At 38.9% G+C, this 25962-nt stretch overlaps 1 protein-coding gene across 6 annotated transcripts in view; it reads right to left on the reverse strand.

Annotated features, from left to right (window-relative positions):
* LOC134220390 (serine/threonine-protein phosphatase PP1-beta catalytic subunit) overlaps window positions 1-24469 on the reverse strand; it is a 235909-nt gene extending 211440 nt beyond the window's left edge. Inside the window, exons 1-2 of one of the 6 annotated variants that reach the window (XM_062699444.1) lie at window positions 24212-24469; window positions 9572-10133 (exon numbers count right to left, since the gene is read on the reverse strand). In XM_062699444.1, coding sequence (XP_062555428.1) covers window positions 9572-9623 — 52 coding nt within the window. In that variant the 5' untranslated portion in view covers window positions 9624-10133; window positions 24212-24469. Of the gene's footprint in view, window positions 1-9571; window positions 10134-10210; window positions 10231-21955; window positions 21977-23783; window positions 23924-24202 lie in introns of those variants that run through there. The other 5 variants (XM_062699443.1, XM_062699449.1, XM_062699445.1 and 2 more) reach the window with 5 other exon arrangements.
* Between the last annotated feature and the right edge of the window lie 1493 nt (window positions 24470-25962).

Raw genomic sequence — 25962 nt, forward strand, 5'->3', positions numbered from 1 at the left:
CCACCACCAATTGCGGTAATTCAAGTAGAGTCTACCTGATTCTCTCACAGATTAACATTCTAAGTGAAAATCGCGTAAGCCTTAGGTGAATTTTTAGGTGAAATTCTCTGGTCACGTAAGTTTAACGGGCTTGGTGGTCATATGGCTATCGCTTCTGCCGCATATACAGGAGGTCGTGGGATCAATCCCAGGACCGTTCCATTCCTCCTACTTTGTACATTTTCATATATTTCTCATGTTCTAGCAATCGCTAGAACTGGAAATGGGCGTTCATACCGTTTCCATCTTCTGTCCCTATACCTAGCAGGTAACTGTTAGAAATCAAAATGAAATAAAAAGCTAGCTTCGACATCCAATTAGAATAATACACCACAGTACTATCACATTGGCAACCCGTTAACCAAGACGAACCTCTGCCATAAAACCTAACTCCCAGACTCCAATAAAATTCCGCAGGAACTCGTGGCAAGTGCAGAGGTGTTCTCGGCTTGCAGTGGGCGAGTGACTGCATCATCAATTTAAACGCCTCACTGATGTCTCAGTGCAGTCAGCATGCAACCGGCTTCATTTATTTCGTTCAGTCTTCGACACTGTATTATCTCCACTGGACATAGGAATTTCACCTAAACCCCAATCACCCAGCACCTACTCGGTCAACTTTTTATACTCGGAACTTTTCCACTTCAAGACGAGCCATTTTCACTCCCTCGACTGCAGCTCTTGCGGCTTTCTTCTTTTTTTTCGCCTTTTTGAGAAGCACAACCTCTATTCAGAGCAGCCCTTCCTCCCGACGGACTTGAACTATTCTCTTTGATGGAGGCTTTGCGCTTTTTCTTAGGGTCGGCAACCTGCTCGACCTTCTGGCGAATCTTATGTCGATTTCGTCTTTAAAAAGTTGCAACCTAGGTTGGAACCAGTGTTGCATTTTGAACTGAACGCGAGCTAAGAATAGCATGTGCGTAATATTATTCATATAGCAATACGGTTGAAACAGTTAGAATCAAATTCAAGTTGATCAAATGTGCAATGATGAATCGAATTCAATAATATTTAATTTGTCAAAAAAAAATCCTCGAAATGTCTAGCAGCCAAAGCAGCAGCAATGAATTTCTATAATGTGGCAACTTGATTGAGAACTTCAAATTGTAGCTGTCAGTAAAATAACCATTCGAGTAGTACCGCTAATCCTTTACATATAAGTCAGTAAAAGTTTATTCGAAAACTTAAAATGATTTCCAGAAATAGAATAAAACAAGCTTTTCGTTTATCATATGATGGAAGATTAATATGTAGCTAATAACAGATGAAATCGCTTTTACTAATCGCTAAAAGTAAAATGTACTGTGAACCCAATTAGATCTTCTCCTTATTCCTGCTTGGAATAATCTGCATCTACCTATTTCTTTTTTCCAACATCCAATCAACAGAACTACTAAGCTATAATTTCTTTAAAAAAAGTTGAATAAACAAAAAAATTGTAATGAACTTGACTAGAAATAACGTGAAATGTGGCATGTAAAATCATTGCAAACAACAAGATAAAGCTTTCTTTATTTTTGAGTGAAGAAAATTGATGATTCATTAAGTATGTTGAAGCCTTATTTCCATGAATAAAAAGACGTTTTCTTCCGATTATCCGGTTTCCATGCTCAAATTGTTGATTATCAGGGATCTACTGCTCATAACTTGAATTTTAATCAGCAAATTTCCGCATTTTGTACTATTCTAAAAATTGTGAATATAATTATTTTCTTTAACAAAGAGGCATTCGAATGAATACTTATTTAAACGGATTGAACTTGAATAATTGAGTTTGCTTGCAAAAAAGGCGGCCAGACAACAGCACTCCAAGCAGATGTTAACATTGACAAGCTGCTGAGCGAATGACAGAGTTCATACTACGTTCGTTCAAAGCCTCCTTCGAGTTCAGTTTTTTAATAGGATGTGCCAATTAGTCATTAAAAAACGTACCGATTTTCTGTCAAAATCCTACCGGTTGTTGATTGGGTGAAAATGACAATCGATTACTTCGATCGGCGGTATCGCAATTTCAAAAGGGCAGCTTGTTGTTACCTTGGCCGTGTTTTGCTGGGTAAATAAATTGAAATTTATGAAAAAATTCTAAAATTTGATTTTAGATTTTTTGGATTAAATTAATTTATGCTAGATTGCAAATGGTGTATGCGTGAGTCTTAAGTGTTATACTAATTTAGAACACTTGATTTGAAGCATTATTTACCAACTTTTCACCCCTTTAATTCTAAAACTCATATAATTCCATGTTAAAACTTTTTTTCTTGTAGTACATAGCATCTTTTACTACGAATAATGGAAGAAATGCACGAGAAAACATGATTTTTTTTACATATATTGTTCATCGGATTTTGCATAAGAATTATTTGGAAGCACTGGCCACCACCTCGTCGAAGCAACCGACTGAGGAAACAACAAGGCAGTCACAATTCAATTGTCACATCCTATCCTAGATCTGAACGCGTGATCTATTCATAAGCTCACAGGTTCAGTTCATTTTTTGTGAACGCACATTGAACGCGTTCAAATGCACCACTGGTTGGAACCAGTTCCAACCTAACTGCTGTCAAAACGTTTTTTTATTCACTCAGGTTGGAAATAGGTTCGCACCTAGGATGTTCGCACTAAAGACACTATAAACAAAGACGCGAAATCTGATCCCTGGACAAACAAATCAACCGGCAGCCCCAAATGCGCAACACTGCTGATCGGGGTCTATAAAATTTTCAAGATATTAAAATATTGAATTTGTATCGCGTTCACCAACTTAAATCGGATTGTGAATTCACTACAAACAAATAAAACTCATTTTCAACCATTTGTTGAGGTCGGTTAGCCCAAAATCATATCATCTAGAAATAATAAAACAATAAAATTGAAACATGTCTTTAGAATGGCTCTCATCAAATGTTATGCGCGATTTTTTGGAATGACAGGTCTCTTGCTCGATTGGAATGACACTGACAGTAAACTTGGAATTCCAATTGGAACATTTCCCGTCATTGTTTATAGTGTCTTTAGTTCGCACTAGTTCCAACCGCAAAGCTGTTGGGTTCGCACTGTGTTGTTTCACAGTTTCGCATCAGGTTCACCAAAACAACTGCACTTCAACTGTCAAAACCATATGGGTGGAATAAACAAACCAGCCTGGTGGCATCCCTTTCTCACACAATAGACTTATACAGGGGTTCATCGAATTCACTCGCCCCATGGATTTTGACATTTGAGCGGGTCGTCTTCTCGAACAAAAGTTCATTTTGCGTTCATTATGCGACCCGCTCAAACGTCATAATTTCTTGGGGGAGTTCATTTTGCGTTAGTCTATAGCAAGATGAATACACCACTAGGTGTTCCAATCTGTCAAATTCACGATTCAGCCATCTTGGATTTTAGTATGGGAGAGCCAACCGGTTTGTTTATGTTTTGCACCTAAAATGAATTTTTCACCCCCGCCTTCTTCTCGTCCATAAATTGGGCACATTGAAACACCTAGCTGTGTATATATCTTGGTCTATAGGTTTGTTTTGCAGCCAACATTACGCAACCGTATCCCACTGACAGCTCTGTATCCTAATGAGAATCAAATGTGATGCTTGTAAACAAAACACATACTACCATGAATTTTACACTGAGATGTTGACTGCAAAAACAAACCTGAAACAAACCGAACGGAAATACAAACACGAGTAAAAACGAAACTGTTTGTGCATTTAATAAAGACTGCGCATCGAATTACGTTTTAAGCTTCCCCCAAACACACGCGACACGACAGTCGCGAAGCGATTCTATCGCTTGGCGACAGCGATTCTGTCGCTGTTGGTGTGGAAGCGTAAATAGATTATTGCCTGCAGCGACCCAACGATAGAATCGCGGCGACTAGTTGTCGCCGTCGCGGCGATGAAATCGCTTAGGTATGGTGGAGCCTTTACGGTATTTTTTTTATTCCCAATGATATTTATTTACATTTGCATTATATTTGAATTCCCTTGAGACTTTTTTAGTAATCCCAGTAAAATTTGTTTAAACCGAAATATTATGGGCCTTTGATACTTCATTTGCAATTTGATCGAAAATTCCCAATTAATTATTTATTCAAGTAGTTCTTCAAGAAAATCAAACGGAAAATTCTTAAAGAATTTTTTTTTTTAATCTTTCGTTTATTTGGTAGGCTCATTTGCCATGAAGCGCTACGGAGCCGAAATCATAATTTTCTATACATTTTATGATTCTTATATATAGAGTTAGTTTTGGGGAACCGAAAGACTCGCGGTTTGGTCGAGGTTAGGGAATACAAAAAAAAGTAGGAAGGGAGAGGAATTTAGGGTGCTTAATTAATTACAATGCTGATGTTCACATGGTTGGCATTCTTGGTGATGTTTCACATCTGTAAAGGGACAAAGACACATTTCCTTGGGGAGACAACAATTTTAAAGAATTCTTATAATTCTTCCAAGTATTCCTCCTTGAAGTCTTCTCTGAAAGTTTCTCCAGGAATTCCTTTGAAAGTTCCTCCATAAGTTCTTCCGGAAGTCCCTCAAAAGATTTCTCCGGAAATCCCTACAGAAATTCCACCCGAAGTCTATCCAAGAATTCTTCCGGTACTCCTTACAAGAATTCCTTCGGAAATGGAATTTCTCCGAAAGTTCGTCCTAGAATTCCTCTGAAAGTTCTTTCAGATATTCCTTCGGAAGTACCGGAGTTCCGGAAGTCTCTCAAGAAATTCCCTAGGAAGTCTCTTCAAAAGTTCCTTCAGAAATTCCTCGAAAAGTTTCTCCGGAATTTCCTCCAGAATTCCTCTAGAAGTTCCGTCAGAAGTTCCTCCATAAATACCTCCGGAAGTCCCTCCAGAAATACCTCCGGAAGTCCCTCCAGAAATTCCTCCAAGAATTCCTTCGGAAGTTCCTCCAGAAATTCGTCCGGAAGTTCTTCCAGGAATTCCTGAAAGAACTTCCGGAGGAATTCCTGGAGGAACTTCCGGATAAATTCTTGGAGGAATTCCTGGAGGAACCTCCGGAGGAATTTCTGGAGGAACCTCCGAAGGAATTGCTGGAGAAACTTCCGGAGGAACTTCCGGAGGATTTCATGGATTAACTGCCGGAGGAATTTCTGGAGGAACGTTCGGAGGAATTCCTGGAAGAACTTCCGGAGGAATTCCTGAAAGAACCACCGGAGGAAATCCTGGAGGAACTTCCTGAGAAATTCCTGGAGGAAGTTCTATAGGAATTCCTGGAGGAATTTCTGGAGGAACTTCTAGAGGAACCACCGAAGGAATTCTTGGAGAAACTTTCAGAGGAAATTCTAGAGGAACTTCCGGAGAAATTCCTGACGGTACTTCTGGAGAAATTCCTGAAGGAATTTGAGTAGCATTTCGAGAATGAATTTCTAAATTTTTCTACTTCCGGAAGATTTTTTGGGAGAATTTCCTGAAGAAATTTTCAAAGGAATTTCTGAAAGAATGTTCCAAGGGTTTTCTGAAGGAAGTTCCGAAAGAATTTTTGAAAGAACTTCGAAACTTTTCTAACGAACTCCCGAGCTCCAAACATAACTTCAGTAAGGAGCCAAATTTTCAAATCAGCTTCCTCTCTGGCATCCGCCGCTTGGTTCACCACCAACTACTTCTCCTCAATAAGGGTTTGAATCCAGAGATATACCTCCCAACTGGCCTCCATAGAGACTCCCATTACTGCTCTGCCTGTCGACACTGCTTGACACAGTGGTTGTCCAGAAAGAATATGATCTCGTCCGTGATATCCGTGTTTACTTTTCATCTGGGCAAAACGACAAAACGATTTAACCTACGGATTCCCAAAAAAAAATGAGCTAGGTATATTCCAGATTATTTATAATTACCTTTCCCATGATAATCGTACACTTCGTGTTGTCCGGAGCAAAACCGAATATAATTTCATTCCTGGTCGCTCGTTCTTGGACCGCCAATCTCCTACTCGCACCTTCTCGATTGCACACAGTCAGCGAGTGCGGGCTCTACCCGGAGCCCGGAGCTAATAATCCTTTTTGTTGGTTTTTTCTTCCGGCATACGCAATAATGTCCAGCCCACTGTAATCTGCCGCATTTTATCAGATTGCCGATGACTGTATTTTTGTACACTTGGTACAACTTGTGATTCATGGCGAAATTTCCACCACGCCGCCAAGTATTGAACGCATACATTCGATCGATACTGCAACCAGTGTGAAGCTCGACAAGAAAATGTGTCCATCTGATCAAGAAGAACTTCAAATCATGCAGGCAGGACATCCCATATAAAGAAGCCGTAGGTTCTTTGACAGATATTGCACAAACAACAAGACCGGACATTGCGTTCGCTGTCAACGCTGTCAAAATTCCGAAATCGATTTTTTTATTTTTGAGGCCATATGTCTTAGAAATGCAAGAAACGTCGAGATCTGGTGTTGATTTCTGAAAAAAAATAACTTTTTGTGATCGATTTTTTATGCCAAATGTCTTTCAAAACAATTGTTTTAGATATAACACCACATTTCGATGTTTCATGTATTTCTTAGACATTTGGTATCAAAAAAAGTTTAGATTTCGATTTTTTTTAAGTCTCCAAAATTTTTAAAAGTAATTTTTTTTGAAAAAAAAAAATTCCGTGGTAACGGCCATCAAAAACAAACATTTCAATTTCGAAATTTTCCTTTACACCAACTATCCCTCCCCCTCTTCTTTTGAAAATTTTCGTGTTTCAAAGAAGTCAAAATTTGACCGCTTTGTTCAAACACTTAACGAAGTCCGATTGAGCTGAAATTTAGCATAGGGACTTTTTTTCGAAGAGATGAAACTTTTGAGCACTACCCGTTTTTAAAATTCAAAAAGTCGATTTTCATTGGCACCCCACTAGACAGCTTTTGGGGTTGGAGCTAGTGCGAAACACGAATACAAAAACATACACTTCGAAAAAAATTAGGTTGTAACTTGAATCAAACTCGAAACATAAGTCGAACTGCCAAAAAAAATTATAACTAATTCTGCTTCGCTTTAAAATAAAATCAACATTGCCCATGATTGCATATCGTTGTATTGGGATATCTGCATATTTTCTGAATTTGTGAATCACTGTGACCACCTGACCACCAGAATAATAATTCTGGCAACTTACCATAGATAAGCAACATGGAATAGCAATGCGTATTTTACTTTCCTGGAATTTGCTTAAAACGATTCACAGACTTAGCACAACATCAACGTCAACTAAATACAAATATGCGATCATGGTCAGTACAATGAATTGTAAACTCTTTTAACCGAAACTACACCAAAGATAATGGCGGCGTCAAAAAGAAACAACTCCTCCACTGTAATCATGCTATGAAACATACCAAACCCAACGTTACGACAAAGTGATGCTTTAATTTTGTCCTCAAGTGACACAATTAATGTGTCACTTCTGGGAGGAAGGATGCTTCGCTTGTCTGGTACACTTGGATGATTAATATAAGCATCTCATCTTCGTGGTATCGTCGAGCATGTTTGCCAAACAGACGTCGCGCTAAGGAAATTTCCATCGGTCCTATATAAAGAGAACGATTTGAATTTCAAAGATGTCAAACCGTATAGCAACGAAAATTATGCTTGATGCTAAGACTGCTTGTCTGTGCTGTTTATATTGACAGCTGATGATAATTAGATAATATCAACATTGCTTGTTAATATAAATTACTATCAGACATAAGTGCGACACAATTTGTCAATCAACATTAAAGTCTCCTCCGCAATCGGTAACTAGCAAAGTATGTTGATGTTATGTGGAAGTGATTACGGTTTTATCAAATGTTATTTTATTATTTGCAAAACCCTTGCTGTTTTCTTTGTCTTTTTTTGCTACAATTAAACTTAAAGATTATGTCTAGCTTAAAGCATCTTGTGACCAAATTTAAGAAAGTTTGATAATAAATATCCTGACAATAATAGTAGTTTCACTCATTTCCAGTTTTATTTCCACCAATTAAAGCATAAGAAAATTTTCATCATTACGATTCAACTAATCCAGTGGAGTTCTTCTTTTTTTCAATGGTGCTGATGGCCACTTCAGTAGCACCTCAACTGATTTAATTTGCTACTAGTGGATAGAAAATCGGCACAAACGTATTCAATTACGCTATGATGATGATGAAAAATAATATCAAAAAACGAAAACAAAAAGAAAGAAAAAAAACCCGAATTGAAAAACAACATCAACAATAGGGCACCGGGATAGACCACCCGATGGCCAAATGAATGGGATTTAAAAATTGACGCACGGAAAATATGTGAGACGGAACGGGTGTGTCTCGATGGATGATGATTACGCCGATGATGCGATGATGGTCGGTTCGATTGAACGGCGAAACAATCGTGGCAATTGATCGAGAGGAAAAGTAAAGGTGTGCAATGACTTTCTGGACTAACTGAACATTTAGCCGTCTGTTGATGGAACACGAGCTATCATTACGCATGATTTCGCGTGAAGAGGAAAGAGGATCTTGAAAATTGGAATAATCAAGAAATGAAGAAACAGCAAGGTACAATTAATGAGGTAGAAGTAGCGGGCCGGTAGCAATAGAAGTAATAGCGGTAATTGATAAGGAGGAAGTATGTATAGTCGGTCGTGTTTGAAAGCACTGAGTTGTGAAAAAAGTTCCTCAAAACAACAAACGTCGTAGTGGTAGCGGGTGTGAGAATTGTTCTCAAAATAATCATAAATGAAAGATCGCTGCTTCTGATATTATCTAATTTTGAATAATTAGAGAGTTCAAAACGAACTCTCTTGTGAATAAAAAAATACTATTTGATTACAATCATAAATACCTGATTCGAATTAAAATTGATAGAGGAAGGAAACTCTGATTTAAGAGCGAAAAAAAAATTAATTGGTTCCTTTTTATAGAAAAAAAAAACAACTGGAGAACTTTCGGAATGACTCCGACGATAAATACGGGAAACAAATGAAAGATAAAAACTATTTTCAAAGCGTATCACACAGTTTTATCATTCTACTTTTTTGTGAACTAATCACCCATCAGCCCACACACCAGATCCATGTTTGTGTCGGTATGATAAGATCTGCACGATTTTCAACGAAACGATTATTACTGCTTGTTTGTTGCTCATTTCCCAGACAATGTTGTTTTGCCACTGAGAAAAGTGTGGAATAGGGAGAGCGAACTCAGCTAACGAATACGAATTCAACTAACGAAAAAATAGCAATAAAAAATATCGATGACAAGCATAGGAAGTGTGGCCGGAAGTGGAAGGTGGCAGGAATGGAAGTGCGATTGCACTGAACACGATTACAATGAAGTTTACGACAGTTTTAGCCAGATTTCGATCGTCGGAAACGGTGGTGATGTAGTAAACATAAAGACAAAACCAATAAAACTCGAAATAAACTTCCTCGTCGTATAGTCCCGCGAACCAAAAATAGAAACAGAGTAAAAATCAGAGGGAGATTGCATTATTCAAATGATTGAGACGTTGCATATTTTTCATTTCTTCTCTAAAAGGGTTAGGTGATGGAGAGAAAATGTTCGGTCCTACCTTCCAGCAGCCGCTGTATCAGATTATCCACATCCAGTTCGTGGTCGGACATTGTTGCTGTTGTTCGAGTTCGGCCTTCTTTTGCTCTGGTTCGTTTCGCTCGGTTGCCTCTCACTCACTGGGCTAGCTGAATCACACTCTGTCGCTAGTAGTGTAGACAGGCGCTAGTAATAAGTGGTAGTAACTGGATCAAAACCTGCCGCAACGCTTCTGTGATCGTCGATTCGGCTGGATCGTCAAGAATAGATTAGTTCCGCTCTGGAAGCGAGAGCGCTAGGAATTTTCTGTTTTTCTTCGGACACACTGACGTCAAACCGATCGCCAGCCCACCAACACGCAATCACTTTTCACTTTTTTTTTTCTTTTTTCTGAATTTGAATATTTTCTTCTCTAAACGGTTGCGTGGAAAACTTTCCACTCCTCAGGCCACAAAAACACTTCACCCACGCACGCACTTTTTCACTCTACAGAACTCGATCTTCTTGCTGCTGCTGGCGATATCCGAGCGTAAGAACACCCTCTCCGAAGCCTCCGCTAGTTCCGATTCGATTGAAGCTTTGCGCTAGAAGTGAGAAAAAAAACAAGAGGGAAAATATTGAAAATTGAAAACTAGCGAAAGGCAAAAAACATATTTCGTACGGCGAACGTCGAGCCGCGATGTTTATTAATAACTGTATCCTCCTTTTGCACCGCGCACACACCAACTAAGCAGTGTTGTGGTGGCGAGTCTTTATCGCGATCACCGGGGCACAGTGGGTAAAGAAAGAAGGACACACATAGTCACGAGAGCATTTTTTTTAACACCGAATTTAGGCTAATAAGTGATGATTACCGGTATTGCGTCGAGTCAGTGAAAATGGTTACCGCGTTATCTGTGTTTATACAAAAGTTTCAAGAAATCATGATGAATGACATTTATTTTTCGCACGTATTAGAATTCTCCGCGATGGCTTCATCATGTGTTATTTTCACTCACGAACAAATGAATTTTGTAGATCAGCAATAGACTCCTGCTTTCCATCATATGTAAACATAATTTGAAGTACGTGTAATTACTTGCGATGAATTTTGAAGCTAATAAATATGAAACGGACGAACTAGAACTATTCGAGATACGTTTGTTTTACGACTTAACGTCCCTAATAGAACTTGCGCTGTCTTACAGCGGAGTAGGAATAAATACCAATTGTTGGCATTCTAAGCTTACGCCAAATTGAAATAATGTAAGAAAAGTCTAAAACAACACTAAAAGGTGGATAAATCTTGTTTTTCACGCCGAACGCAACTTGTTGCAAGCCATTCGGATGAGCAGAAGTGATGTTTCCCAAACAGGGTCCTCATTGCGTATCTCCTTTCGATAGCTCTTTCGTGTGACAGTTTGCACGGTTTGCTGGTTTCGAGTCGAGATGCGCAATGCCACCCCAGGTTTGAGTATTTTAGTATTTTTTGGTCATAACTTTTGATCCAATAGTACGATCGAGCGATTTTTTTTGCCCCTTATGATTGCTATGATCAGTGTGGGTTTTTGAAAGTTGACAAGTGATTATGCCGGAAGAACTAGTCTCGTTTGACCAAATGAACACCGTACTGCGGAAATCAGCTAACATAATCCTCTTGAAAACTTTCAGGAATGTGGTTTGGTCAGTCAAGTCAGTCACATAGGACAAAGTCTAGTCAAAATGTAAATTTGAATAAGTCATTATTGTTTGCATGTATGTTAGGCGTTGATTATTTATTGAGTCGACTCTATAATTGTGAGTTTTATAATTAATGTGAAACACAACTTCTAGAGTGTCCTGAGAATAGGTCTCATTCATGTGCAAAAAAGAGTTTCTCTTTGCTTCCATTCTCTTTCGATTATTACAACACTATACTAAAGTTTACTTTGGATTTATTGGCAGATATCTCAAGACAATATCTTTAACTAGCGAGCTGAAGTAAAAACAAGCAAAAAAATGCATTACTAGCCTATCTATTAGCAAAAGAGAGCTTCTCTTTTGCACAAACGACCCACTCTCAAAGCAATCTAGACTTGTCTTTTATATTTTACATCTGTTATTGTCACTGTGTTGTTGTCGGTTGTCTGTTTTAACATAAAGGTCTTATTATTGTTAGATACAGTATGTATAAAACTACAAAAGAATTGTATTGCCTTACAAATCCTATGTCCTTCCTCTATCTATCAATATCTTCTTTTTCCTTTTATCAATCTCTATCTTCTCTTTATAGCTCACCCCAGAATGCTGGTTCGCATTGTTTCCTATCGTTCTGATGTGATAATCCACAAAGAAATCCGTTGCTTGTCACTTTTATTCAAAAGAGGGGAAGTCGACGAAGAGAATCCTCTCTTGCGACATTCGCCCTTATTTCAGATAGAGCTTGATGTTTCTAACCAATGGTACAGTAAACTTCTTCCTTGGCTACTCTAATCAATTTCTCAAACACAAATTAAAAAAAAAATCCTATCTAAATCTATAATGTTCAATATTATTTCATTTGATGATCAATCTAATTTTTTGCCTTTCTCGTACAACTAAGTTGTACCGAAAGGCTATCATTTCACTCCCAAAACGAACTTTTTATAGAAGCCTCTGAGACCCATAGTATTATATACCAATCGACTCAGCTCGGCGAGCTGAGCACATGTCTGTCTGTCCGTGTGTATGTATGTGTGTATGTGTGTGCACAAAAGCTATAAAAAACATTAGACAACTTTTCGTATAGTAATCCTTAACCGATTTTCTCGCAACAAGTTTCATTCGACAGGGGACAAAGCCTTGTTGATCACTATTGAATTTTATAACGATCGGTCATTGCGTTTGAAAGTTATGAAGAAAATGGTACATCGGACCATATACACTCCATATAAGGTTGGTGTCTCAACTAAATGCGAGAAAGGCACCACCAACGCTAGGTGGATTAATCTGGGTTTTTTTAATTCCACGTTTTTGCCTTTCTCGTACAACTAAGTTGTACCGAAAGGCTATCATTTCACTCCGAAAACGAACTTTTTATAGAAGCCTCTGAGACCCATAGATGAGACCCACCAATCGACTCAGCTCGACGAGCTGAGCACATGTATGTCTGTCCGTGTGTGTGTATGTGTGTGTGTATGTGTGTGCACAAAAGCTATAAAAAACATTAGACAACTTTTCGTATAGTAATCCTTGACCGATTTTCTCGCAACAAGTTTCATTCGACAGGAGACAAAGCCTTGTTGATCACTAGTGGATAGCGATCGGTCATTGTGATTAAAAGTTATGAAGAAAATGGTACATCGGACCATATAAACCCCATATAAGGTTGGTGTCTTAACTAAATGCGAGAACGGCACCACCAACGCTAGGTGAATTAATCTGGGTTTTTTTGCTGATTTCTGGTTTGCTATGATGTCAAGACTTATCATCAGAACCAATGCACAGTTTATATAAGAAATATTCATTGTTATGGAGAAACATTAATTCAGATTCCTATCATTAAGCTATTTTAGGGACATAGTTGGAAGAGTACCACGATGGCAGTCAATATGGCACCGGATCTTCCACGGGTCAATACCACACCTCCCGCACTCCTCTCCCACCAACATTCGAATGCATCGAACAGCACCGAACAAAAGTTTGATATTCAAATTACTAACCTGCTCACAGCATATTTACTTACTTCCCGTGATAATCAATATGTTTCTTCAATGAGTCCTATGCATTTAGGCACAAATTATAGCATAAATCAGCAGTTTCGTGCCAATTTAATAGCCGTTCGCGATTAGGTGGGCTTATCACTGCACTTCACTGCTTCCCAAAGGGTATTGAAAAAAACAAGTTTTCACACACTTCTCCGCAAATGAGCAGCCCGAAATGTTGATGGAATACCAATTAGACATCACTTTTCGAAATCAGTCACTTGTTTGAAGCGAAAACTTAATAAAAACTGCTATTTTTGACCAAAAAAAACACTAAAAACGGATCGCGGAGCGAATGTAAACATCGCATCGGAACCGGCAGCAGCAAACTAATATTTAGGGTGGCTCAAAAATTATTTTGCTTCGCCACGCTCAGTCGAATATGTTTCATATCCTGGGTATCTTCCGATAGTTTGGGCTGGTTTGAATAGGGGCTTACCGTGCACAGGTTGGTTCAGGTTTGTATGAGAGTTGATATGGCGAGGTTGAATTTTACATTATTTTGATTGTGGCGCTTAGTCATTGGGCCCTGGCGAGGGGGGAGACCATATGACTGGATGAAATATTCAAGAGCTTTGACTGCATAGACATTCCATATCGAATTGTCTTTCCGATAGTTTGGAGTCGATTCTAATCGAGGTTGCGAATACTTAGCATGATAATTAGGCTCCTCAGAAAGCATCAGTGTAAAAGCAAACGTGTAATTCAACAAAATAGCCGGAATTTGTCTGTGATATCTATCGCACCGGGAACAGATACTTCATACAAAAAGTGTGACATGGGAGTGAGCGGGGTATAAAATGCTATTTTTGTGTTACGTAATCAAAGGATCTTTCTCAAAGTGCGGTGTTCATTCAGCTATGTGGGTTCTCTTTTCGCCAGCGTTTGGAGGAGAAGCACTGTAGCCAGTGTAATGAAAGCTTTAGTTTCCCATACTGCTCAATCAGTTTTTGTTCAAATCGGCTTTTGGAGGACACTCGGAGCATGGGACGGAATCGATTGAACGTGGTGGAGCTGGGTCGTTTTTTGAACCACCCTACTAATATTCTTTGTTTTTTTTTACAAATACGACACCAATACTACTACAGTATATTACAGTTTTTATTGTACCAATACTTTCAAAGCTTTGTTTTGGTACTCAACCCACCTTCACCTTAAATTCATTTAATTGCATCGACATTACTATTTTGAATTTTCCAACCTGATAAGTCTAAATAGTTCTCCACTCCCAATTGAAAACATTCTGAAATTTTAATGTCTCTAAAATATAAGAATGATCTATTGTGATTCATGACTTCTCAATTTCAATCTATATTACAACCTATCCTATCCTGTGGCCACGCGTTGGCTTCGCTACTTATAGTTGACGAGAAATTGGTTAATCATGGGTGCCAATGAGCCCTAGCGGATCCTCCATGTAAAGCGCTTTACCTGATAAGTATGTCGGGACAGCCTACAAAGCAGCCGATCCACTATGAATCGTTAGAGGCGCACTGAAGTGCTCCAAATGTGATGTGATACACAGATGAATATTTTCTTCAGTACCGTCAACCCCCGTGACCTTGGCTAGGGTAGTACGATCGGGCGATTTTTAATAGAAAATATTATGGAAAAGGATTCGCCGTCGAAAGCAACTTGTTGCGAGCAAATCGGTTAAGGTTAAGTTCCTAAAAATTGGGTTAGTTTTTTTTTTGTACACAGTACTTAGTATAAAAGAAAGGCAAAAGGATAGCCTGCTAGTACGACTTTTGATCAGGTCAAGGAAGGTTACTTTAAGGAGATACAATTTAGAATACAGTGAGCTAAAAATCAAGATGCATGTCATTCAGTGACAACTTCATTTCGATGATCCACAGCAACGATGATATACCGACCGTGAACAAACGTCACTACCTGCTACAGTCTCTTGAAGAGACTGGAAGACGGAAGCGGACAACTATGCATCGACGTGGGATGCGTTGATGAAGCGTTATGACATCAAGCGGTTCCTGAAGAAAGAACTGCCATCAATAAATAATCCGCCGCGGATCTCAACACATTAGTAGGCGACTTTCAGTGGCATGTGAAAGCTCTGGCCGAGCACCGAGAGACTGTTTTCCACTGGAACACTCCACGTATCTTCATTCTTTTTAAGAAGCTAGACTATTCAACTCTTCGTGCTTTTCGTATGCTGCAGTCTGTAGCCAGTGACTTACAGTAACGATATCCGCCGACTAGCTTCAAGATGGCCGAACCTTCAGCCAAGAAAACGCCTTCGTTCAAATCCTTGACAAACCCAGCCACCGCCGAAGTCATGTCAAATGCTCAACTCTGCCCTGCATCCAGCCAAAAGCCTTCAGTTGCATCAATGCCCGACTTTTAACAAGCTATCCATATCCCAATGGCGAGAGTTGATAGTACAGCGGAGCTTGTGACTGAACTGTTTTAGGCTTGGCCATTAAGCATGGATTTACAAATCTGAATTCTGTTGCTCGAGAACATATGTAGCAGCCTCAAAGTCAAGGTTAAGGACATAGTTGGAAGAGTACCAGGATGGCAGTCAAAATGGCACCGGAGGTCAACCCCACACCTCCCCTACCCCTCTCCCACCAATATTCGAATGCATCGAATAGCGTCGAACAAAAGCTCAATATTCAAATTACTAACATGTTCACCGCATATTGAATTACTTCCCGTGATAATGAACATATTTCTTCAAGGAATCCCACGTACTTCGTCTCGCATTATTGCATAAATTAGCAGTATCGTGCCAATTTAATAGTCTTTTGGTGGGTTTATCACTGACTTCTTCTCAAAGGGCATTGAAAAAAAAAGAATTTTTCACACACTTATCCGCAAAGGAGCAGCCCGAAATGCTGATGGGATGCAAATCAATCTTCACTTTCTAGAACTAATCTCTTGTTTAATGATTAAAAATATTCTTCTTTATCTAAAAAATTAGCTTATTCAGCTAAATTTGTTTGTTGGCAAGGGTATCCCTCAACGATACCGAAAGGAATCCAGTGTAAATTCTTCTGGAATTGGAATACTTGGATGAGTCTGAAAGGAATTCTTTAGAGATTCCAATGAGAAATCTTCTCGGATTCTGACGGGAATCTTTCCCAGAAATTAGAAACAAGCTCATTTGTCTTCCACTCATTTCATTAAAATATGGTGAATATGGTAGATAAATCATTTGTCTTCAATTTTTTAAGTAATTCATTATGCTATATGTTGAAAATTGAAATCACGGCTAACTAACTTTTCAAATCCTAGTTTTTTTTTCCTAGGGAGGGCTAACCCCACAACCCCCCTTATTTACGCCAATGGTTTTATCATGTCAAAAGTAAATGATCTTCAAGAGCATGCTCCATATATGCCTTAACATGAAAACCGCATCAAAAATTCAATTATAACACGAAAATAAACTTTTAAATGTAAATTTTTGCTGAATAGGTAGAATTATTATAAGCTTTAAAGTTTATAAATGCAGTCTTGATATAAAACTGAATAAAATACAAGTCAAAAATGCATTACAATCAAAAGATCTATAATTGAATATTGTGCACACGTGTTTTTTTTTAATACAAAATCTACCAACATTTTTTTTTTTTTCAAAACCCCACAGAGCAACATATTAGGCCTTAATATGTGAGCACAAGTTCAAATTTCAGTTCCCGAATATAAGAATATTATTCTATGTTAGATTCATTACGGATTAAAAAGACCCAATTGCGGGGGCACCGGTTCTGATGATGCATTTCAACTTGTTTCATAGAGCTGTGTGAAAAAAATATGATCCCCAACATAACATGAGTGAGAACAAAGCGTTTTATCAAAGCCCCTCGGTGGGGATCGCCTATCCGAACCAGTTTTTTTTCTAACTTGTGTACAAATGCGATAAACTTGTTTTCATGGCTTGTTATGATTAGAAAAGGTTTTTGTCTCTCTTTTATCGTTGCTTGTTATCTATTGAGAGCGATTTCTGCAAACCCTGGTAATGATGTCTCCAGGAGCTGATCCTACTAATAAAAATGGTGAGGATATCTCATATTTTTTGTTGATTGTTTAGAATATCAATATCTGAAATGGAGGACAGTTTGGATTGTTGTAGCACTACGAGGAACATTTAAATGGCGCTGAGAGTACAGGCAATGAAAGTCAAGGCAGCGGAGAAGATGACTACGTCAGTTTAACGGACGATGGAAGCCAACCAGCCCCCACCTTGAGGGAAGTTAAGGATGCTATCCAACAGCTAAAGACCAATAAAGCAGCTGGTAAGGATGGTATCGGAGCTGAGCCCATCAAGATGAGCCCGGAAAAGCTAGCCACTTGCCTGCACAAACTGATAGTCAGAATCTGGGAAACTGAACAGCTACCGGAGGAGTGGAAGGAAGGGGTTATAGGCCCCATCTACAAGAAAGGCGACAAGCTGGAGTGTGAGAACTTTCGAGCGATCACCATCCTTAATGCCGCCTACAAAGTGATATCCCACATCATCTTCCGTCGTCTGTCACCAAAAGTGAATGGATTCGTGGGAAGTTATCAAGCCGGCTTCGTTGATGGCCGCTAGACAACGGGTCATATCTTTACTGTACGACAAATCCTTCAAAAATGCCCTGAATACCAGGTCCCAACGCACCATCTGTTCGTTGATTTCAAGGCGGCATACGACAGTATAGACCGCGTAGAGCTATGAAAAATTATGGACGAGAACATCTTTCCTGGGAAGCTTACCATACTGATCAAAGCAACGGTGGATGGTGTGCAAAACTGTGTGAAGATTTTGGGCGAACACTCCAGTTCGTTAGAATCGCGCCGGGGACTAAGACAAGGTGATGGACTTTCGTGCCTGTTGTTCAACATTGCGCTAGAAGGTGTGCGAGAGCCTGGTGTAACAGCCACGGATGACATGGACATAGTCGGCCGAACATTTGCAAAGGTGGCAGAACTGAACACCCGCCTGAAACGTGAAGCAACAAAAGTTGGACTGGTGGTGAATGCGTCAAGGACAAAGTACATGCTTGTGGGCGGAACCGAGCGCGACAGGGCCCGCCGGGGAAGCAGTGTTACGATAGAGGTGGTGAATTCGTCTACCTCGGATCCTTTCTAACGGCTGATAACAATGTCAGTCGTGAAATACGAAGGCGCATCATCTGTGGAAGTCGGGCCTACTACGGGCTCCAGAAGAAACTGCGGTCAAAAAAAATTCGCCACCGCATCAAATGTATCATGTACAAGACACTAATAAAAGACCGGTGGTCCTCTACGGACATGAAACATGGACAATGCTCGAGGAGGACTTGCAAGCACCATCTTTGGCGGTGTGCAAGACGGTGTGTGGCGGCGAAGAATGAACGAGCTCGCCCAGCTCTACGATGGGCAGGGCATGTTGCAAGAATGCCGGACAGCAACCCTGCAAAGATGGTGTTCGCTTCCGATCCGGCAGGGACGAGACGACGTGCAGCGCAGCGAGCGAGATGGGCAGACCAGGTGCAGAACGACTTGGCGAGCGTAGGGCGTATTCGAGGATGGAGAGATGCAGCATCGAACCGTGTATTGTGGCGTCAAATTGTTGATTCAGTGTTATCTGTTTAGATGTAGACTAAAAAATGAAATGAATGAGTGTAATGTTCTTAGAATTCGCCGTTTCACGCCGGAATTATTATCCCGGTGTATCTTCAGGGTGTCTACTCATCTGTAAAAACAAAATTCCCTGATTTTTCCAGGTTTTTTCCAGGTGTTTCACATTAATTTCCAGGCAAAAACAAACGAGCCATATATAGATTTTAGCAGCAAAATAATCAAAAGAAAAATATTATTTTTAAGAATTGGTGGCTTCATAAAAACAATGTTGTAAATTACTTAAGAAATTCCTCCAGGTATTCCCTTGAAAATTTCTCCATAGATTCCATCGGAAAATCCTCCAGATTTTAAGAATTGCTTCAGAACTTTCTCCAGGATTTAATTTAAAAATTTCTTTGCTAAAACTTTAGAAAACATCTCAAGGAATTGTTCCGAAAATTCCTTTAGAGATGCATTAGGCGATTCCTTTACGATTTTTCTAAATTCCTTCAGATGTTTGTTCGAAAATGTCTTGTGAAAATCCCTCGGAAATACCTTTATAAAATACTTTGTAGATTTCTTCAGATATTCTTCTGAATTTTTAGGAATTTCTTTGGAAAATTGGTTAAGAATTCTATCGGAAATTTCTTAGAATTTTATTTCAGCTTCTTTTTTTAAAGAAACTTAAGAAAACTTCTTAAAAAAATGTTCCGGAAATATGTTTGGGAATTTCTTCAGGAAATTCTTCAGAACTTCTTACGAAAACTCCTTCAGGAAATGTGTTGATGCAAAAATATGAGATTGCTGGGCCCATAACGTTAGGCATAAGGACGTTAGGCATAATACAGTAGACGTTCGATAACTGCAAGTCATTTAACTGCAATGCTTTTTAACTGCAATCCGATAGTTGCAACAGTTTTGCAGTTATCGGACCGCTAAACTTCAAACTGATGTCAAACTCAATGACAGCTGCATTGCGCTGCACATTTAGATGCACTTTTATTGCATCTGACGTCGATTGACAACTGTTTGACGTCTAGAATGCGTTGCAGTTATCGAACGGCTACTGTACCTTCTTTATGTCGTGGGCTGTTTTTGAGGCATTTTATGCTTAACATCCTTTATGCCTAACGTCCTTATACCTGTTCGCGTGACCAACATCTAGTTTGTTCTAGTTTGTGACCAACATCTAGTTTGCTCGGACCTAGCAGCCAAGGTACCGGCACTATAAGTGTCAAACGGCCAAGTTATAGCCTAGTCAGATTACGCCATTTATGATCATGAATATCATGATAAACAACAACCTGATGCCATCCCCATACATTCAATTTTCTTTCTCCGCTTTAACACGATATTTATTACGATAAATAATCTAATCATAATCTGAATAGGCTATTAAGCTTATTGAATCATATTTTGGCAGAATAATTTTAATGGTTACAGAGGATTCCATGGGATTTTTTAGGAACTCATTCAGAAGTATCTTGAGGAAAATTTTAGAAAACACCTGGAGGAGTTTTTTCGGATATTTGCTTTTAAGAATTCTTAGGAAATACTTCGAGCATACACACAGTTTTTATTTCTGAAGCTCGGCGAAAATCCGCACAGCCGTGCGCCAGCAAAATAAAAAACTGATATTTCGGCAAAAAATACGTTTGTTAGCTGATTTTCGGCAATTTTTTTGCTGATTTTCAGCAACTTTGACAGAAATCTCGGCAAAAAACATGTTTGCCGGGGCACGGCTGTGCGAATCTCGGTAAAAGTTCAACATTTTGCTGAGATCTCGGTAAAAAAAGTGTACCTTTAGAAACTCCTTTAAAAAAATCTATTCGGGATTTCTTCGGCTATTATTTCAAGAATTCCTTTAGCAAAAATCCTTCACACCCTTTTTTTTAAATCCCTTCATGTTCCCTTTCAGGAATTTCTTAAAGAAACCATACGAAAAATCGTCCGGAAATTCGTTTTGAAATTCCTCTGGGAATTCTTTTCGGTTTTTATCTTGGAGATTCTTCCAGAAATAATTTATAAAATTGCTAATCATTCTTATGGACACTCTTTTAGTGATTTCTATGAATAACTCCTTGGAAAACTGATCCCGAAATTCCTTCGGAAGTTTCTCCAGGAATTGCTTTACAAAGTCCTAACTAATTTAGTATTTTTTAATATATTCCTAAAGAATTTCCTAGGGAATTCTCAAAAGAATTTACAAAGCAATCCCTAAATGATTTCCCGAATAAATTCCTAGATTTCTCCCAGAATAGCTTCGGAAATTCTCCAGGAATTCTTTAGAAGATGGCAAAACGTTTTATGTGGAACGAACCAATAACGTTCACTACATTTTCAATAGAATTGATTGGTATATTTATTCCAATATTTTTTAGTTTTTTCTTCTTTTGAGAGAAATTCCTGACATAATCAGGGAAATTATTGAAATTTCCCTCATTATGTCAGGAATTCCCTGACAATTCCAGGTATTTTCCAGGTAGGGAGAAATCCCCTGATAATTCCAGGTTTTCCAGGTTTTTCCAGGTAGTAGACACCCTGCTTATTCCTTTTTATCGGGATTATAAATTTTAATATTTTTGATAAGCGAAACACATTAAAAATGCACGCATTCAATCATCCTGTGAAAACAACCAAATTTATCTTATTCACAGACTTGACTTTTGCCCACTATGCAAAACCAGGATTAGATATGAGGGCAAAACCCAACCACAGAAACTCAGACGGACGACGATCATTTTGAGCGTCTTGCGAGTGTTGTTGTTTTTGCTGTCCGGTCGGTCCGCTGAATGTGTGTGCTTTTCTCATCACGTCGTCGTGTTTTTGTTCTTCAATTTTTCACTTGGGCAAATTTCTGCGATTCCACCACCCGCGCACCGTTTCACAGTTCAGTTATTCCTCACACTTTTCGCGCACCGCACTTTGTTCCTACGTCGATGGGCTGGCTCGGGTAGGTCCGTTTCTGCTGCTTCTGGAATCAGATACGCGGAATGATGACCGACCGATATACAAACACACTGTCAGCCCTTCGAGCAAGTGATAATGCTTCGTTTAACACAATCACAAAATATTTTTCCACTGTTCAGCGCGGCGCCGGACAGCAGCAGCTGCAAGATTTTTATCTGCATTTAAAGAAAAATCCTTTCGAACCAATTCACACAAGTCGCGACTTATCATTCAATGGTTTGTATTACCGTCAGACTATCACCCATCTGTCGGAATCGTCTAAGCACTCGCGGTTTGCATCAACGCACAATCGCAGGGCTGGTAGCAAAATCATTCAAAAAAGGCAATATTAAATGTGACTCGAGAATTTTATTAAAGTTAAAATCATAGGTTCCTTCTTCTTCTTCAATGGCTCTACATTACCAATGGAACTTGGCCTGCTTTTCAATTTAGTAGGTGCTCTACTAGCATTTCCTCAGTTGCATGAGTATATATATTGTGGGACAAGTACAACGGATTCATTATTTCCAGGGAGTTGAGAATGCTTCCAACCCGAAAACATCCTAGACCGGACGGAGAATCGAACTCGCCATCTCCGGATTGGCAATGCTGCCTTAGCTTGCAAGACTAGCTGGATATCCCCAATGCTTGTTACCAAGCTCCTTAATCAAATTTGATTTACTTGTAAAAACTAGGTAAGTAATTTTCCTTACAGATAAGTGATCTCCGAAATCGTTTTCCAATTCGTTTGGAAATTAAATTAAAAAACAATAAATGAATTAAAGTTGTTTAACTGTGGCATAGTATACTTTATTTTTGAACGATTATTATTATTATTATTTCGCAAACTAAGGCCGAATTGACCTATGCAGTAAATAAAAGTCTTCTCCATTCAACTCGGTCCATGGCTGCATGTTGCCAGCCCCGCAGTCTGCGGCTATCGTCGTCCACCTGATCGATCCAACGGTACTTAACTGCATATTAATTTCCATTATTATGTTTATATTTTGTTATTACTGAATGCAAACATTTGAACCCTGTTTATGCAGATAAACGGAGAGAGAGACAGCACAAGAAATATCCGATTTTCATATTCTAAAACCAATTTATGTATTATTCTTTTATTTTACCACGTTTTCAGGCAATACTGAATGATCATCAAAATCAGTAAAAATCGACATAGACTAAGGGGTCGTACACTAATTACGTAAGCACTTATATGGCAGACCCCCCATTTTCTTACGCTCCATATAAATAAAAAATCATGTATATGGGAAAAATCTTACATGGGTGAGTGGGGGTTGAAAAATCCAGAAAAATTGCTTACGTAATTAGTGTTGTGCTGCATTTATATACGATGCCCTGTTGATTATATTTGTATCCTTCAGTACATTTGGATACTAAATATAAGTGAGCGCGAATGTTATTTGATGATAATTGTCCCTATTCTACTTCTCAAATGACTATAGGATAGTTTAATAGTTTTTTGGATAGAGCACGTAACTCTTTTACAATATTTATTTCAGTGAGGTCAAGGAAGTAGATATCTGAAACTAAAACTGTTTGAAAATGTAGATTTTAACCATGGTATCAAAACCTATGTTCCAAAAAATTTAAAAAAAAATTTCGACTTGTTATAAAACGAGTTCGTACAATTCCATTTTATTCCACCACTTGGTTCTACCTTGCTTGACGACATACACGTATTTCGATCTCAACAGTAATCCCGTCTTTAGTGTCTCGTAATTGACTCAATGGTGGAATTTAATGGAATTGTACGAACTCGTCTTATAACAAGTCAAGACCTGACTAAAAGTTATGTACTACAGGATAACGTATTATTCAATAAAATAAATACAAAAATTACAATGACATTCCACTAAAAGCACAAAATATTTTTTTATCACATTTTTAAGATCTCACACCACACCCATAAAAATATTTTACCATAACTCTACCACGTTTGGCAATGTATATATATTTAGTTACAGCCATTCCACTACAATAACGGTAATTTTGTTAAACATCATTGTTTTTAACCTGTTCGTAACCAGCCCTGCGATAGAAATTGCTTCACTGAGCCAAAATTGGCGACAGATTTTCGCTCCGCACCAATTTTCTCTCTCACACACCCTTTTTCTGATGAATCAAACCAAAACCTGCCGCTCATTAGAACGGATCAACACAATCGTCTGTTCCGTCGGCCAACTATCGAAGTTCCAAATCGGACAATGATAATAATCGAGACACCAATTTTCATTCTTTTTTCGCATTGAAAAACACAAAACGGCGGCTCGACTCTCACACACACACAATATTCGGATGCTACGCAATATAAAGTGAATTTTTCATCCCGCACATGTCGGACCGATTACGAATTTTACTCCGGTGGCCATAATCCGTTCTGTCCCAACCACCATTCCCTCATCCAAACGGAATAGAAACGGAAAAATAATCACCTTTCTCACCTCCACACCCCGAAAAACAACCGCACTGTACTGTAACTGGGAGAGCACCCACTCTAAACGCGAAAACGGAACGCGGAACCTCGCGGATTTGCTGCCAGTCGCGGAAAATGCTACTAATCGAATGAGTGGCCCGCTGGCTGGACTTGAGTGAGAACACACCGCACCGGAACGACGAAACGCGCGACTTCGCTGCTCGCAGATACTATGAACTCGGTTCGGCTCGAAAAAAAACACCACACGAATGTCGGTCGAACTGAACCAATGAAAATAAATACTAAGGTATGGAAATCCATATACTGTGTGCGTACCTTTCGTGTATGGCGAAAAACATTTCACTACTACATTCGATCGAGCTCCCATAAGAAGCCGTGCAAATATGTACGTCACCATTTGCTGTTTACATTTTCTATCATCCACTAATACACTTGCATTTGGTCTTCTTCCTCACCTTCTATCTATCTCATTGGAACTGAACGAAGAAGACTCGTCACTCGCGGAAAATCTGATCGTTTTCTTTTCCGATACGGACCGACGGCGATGTGTGGGTGCGTTTAGAACGCCGCGGAGAGCGCACACGCACACAACGCAGTGCTTTATCGTTTAGCTCTCAAAATTTAACTCCGAAGCGATCAGTTGCAGGGGTGTGCTTGTGCTTTGCACGGAAGAACCGCCGGGGGACGAAAAATGAAATCGATTAAGAGAAGAGAGAAATCGATCAATGCAGTTACGCCCCTATGTTTACTTATACTAATGACCTCTAATGACACACTGGTGGTATAAGCAGGGATGCCAGAGAATATTTTCAAATGTCTTCACAGTCGTTTAAATATGTCTTCAAATGTCTTCAATATAAAAATTTTGATTATTAGCAAGAAATTTCAAAATCCAATAGGTTTGTAGATTCAATCATGTCCTCGTTTTATAGATGAGTAATTCTCGCTGAAACCGGGCCACTATTTGCACGATGTTCTTAAAAATGCCTAAAATTATATTCTTTCGAAAGCTTTCGGCGAGTATATTAAGGATCCGAGTTAAATTCTTCAGAAAGATGAAACCCTCGTTAGTTATACACGAAATCATTTTAATGGACTCCTCGATTTTTGTCAATTCTTGACTCACCAAAACTGTCATAACTCCAACATTTCTCAACCGATCATAGAGATCAGCATATCGTTGGAAAGAGGAAGAGTGTATCCTCAATTTGCAATAATAAAAATAAAAGCAGCCATATTGAATATGGCCGCCATCTTGGATTTCTTTTTGAAAACTACTTTTCCGCCAGGTTCGCAACCACCGATTTCGAATATTAATACATCGATAGAAAGCTTAGCTTATGTTGTGTATTGTGTCCGAAAATCTCAGGTGTATGTTTTTTCTATCAAAAGTTATGTACGATTTACCAAATTATATTTTGGAGGGCCATCTGACCAACGAACATTATTTTTATGGTTAATATGGTACTACGACGTCAGTTCCTTGATTTCATACACTATTCTAAGCCAAATATGTTTCAAAAATGAAAAGCATATCTACAACAGTATTTTATTTGAAGGGCTCAAACGTTTTGAGCATAACGGAGCCGTATTCAAGTTATTGTATTAAATAATTCAAGAATTTCGGTATTGGTAAATCGTACATAACTTTTGATAGAAAAACCTACACCTGAGATTTTCGGACACAATGCACAACATAAGCTAAGCTTTCTATCGATGTATTCATATTCTAAATTGGTGGTTGCAAACCTGGCGGAA

The sequence above is a fragment of the Armigeres subalbatus genome, chromosome 3, assembly GCF_024139115.2.
Source record: "Armigeres subalbatus isolate Guangzhou_Male chromosome 3, GZ_Asu_2, whole genome shotgun sequence".
Taxonomy (NCBI): Eukaryota; Metazoa; Arthropoda; class Insecta; order Diptera; family Culicidae; genus Armigeres; species Armigeres subalbatus.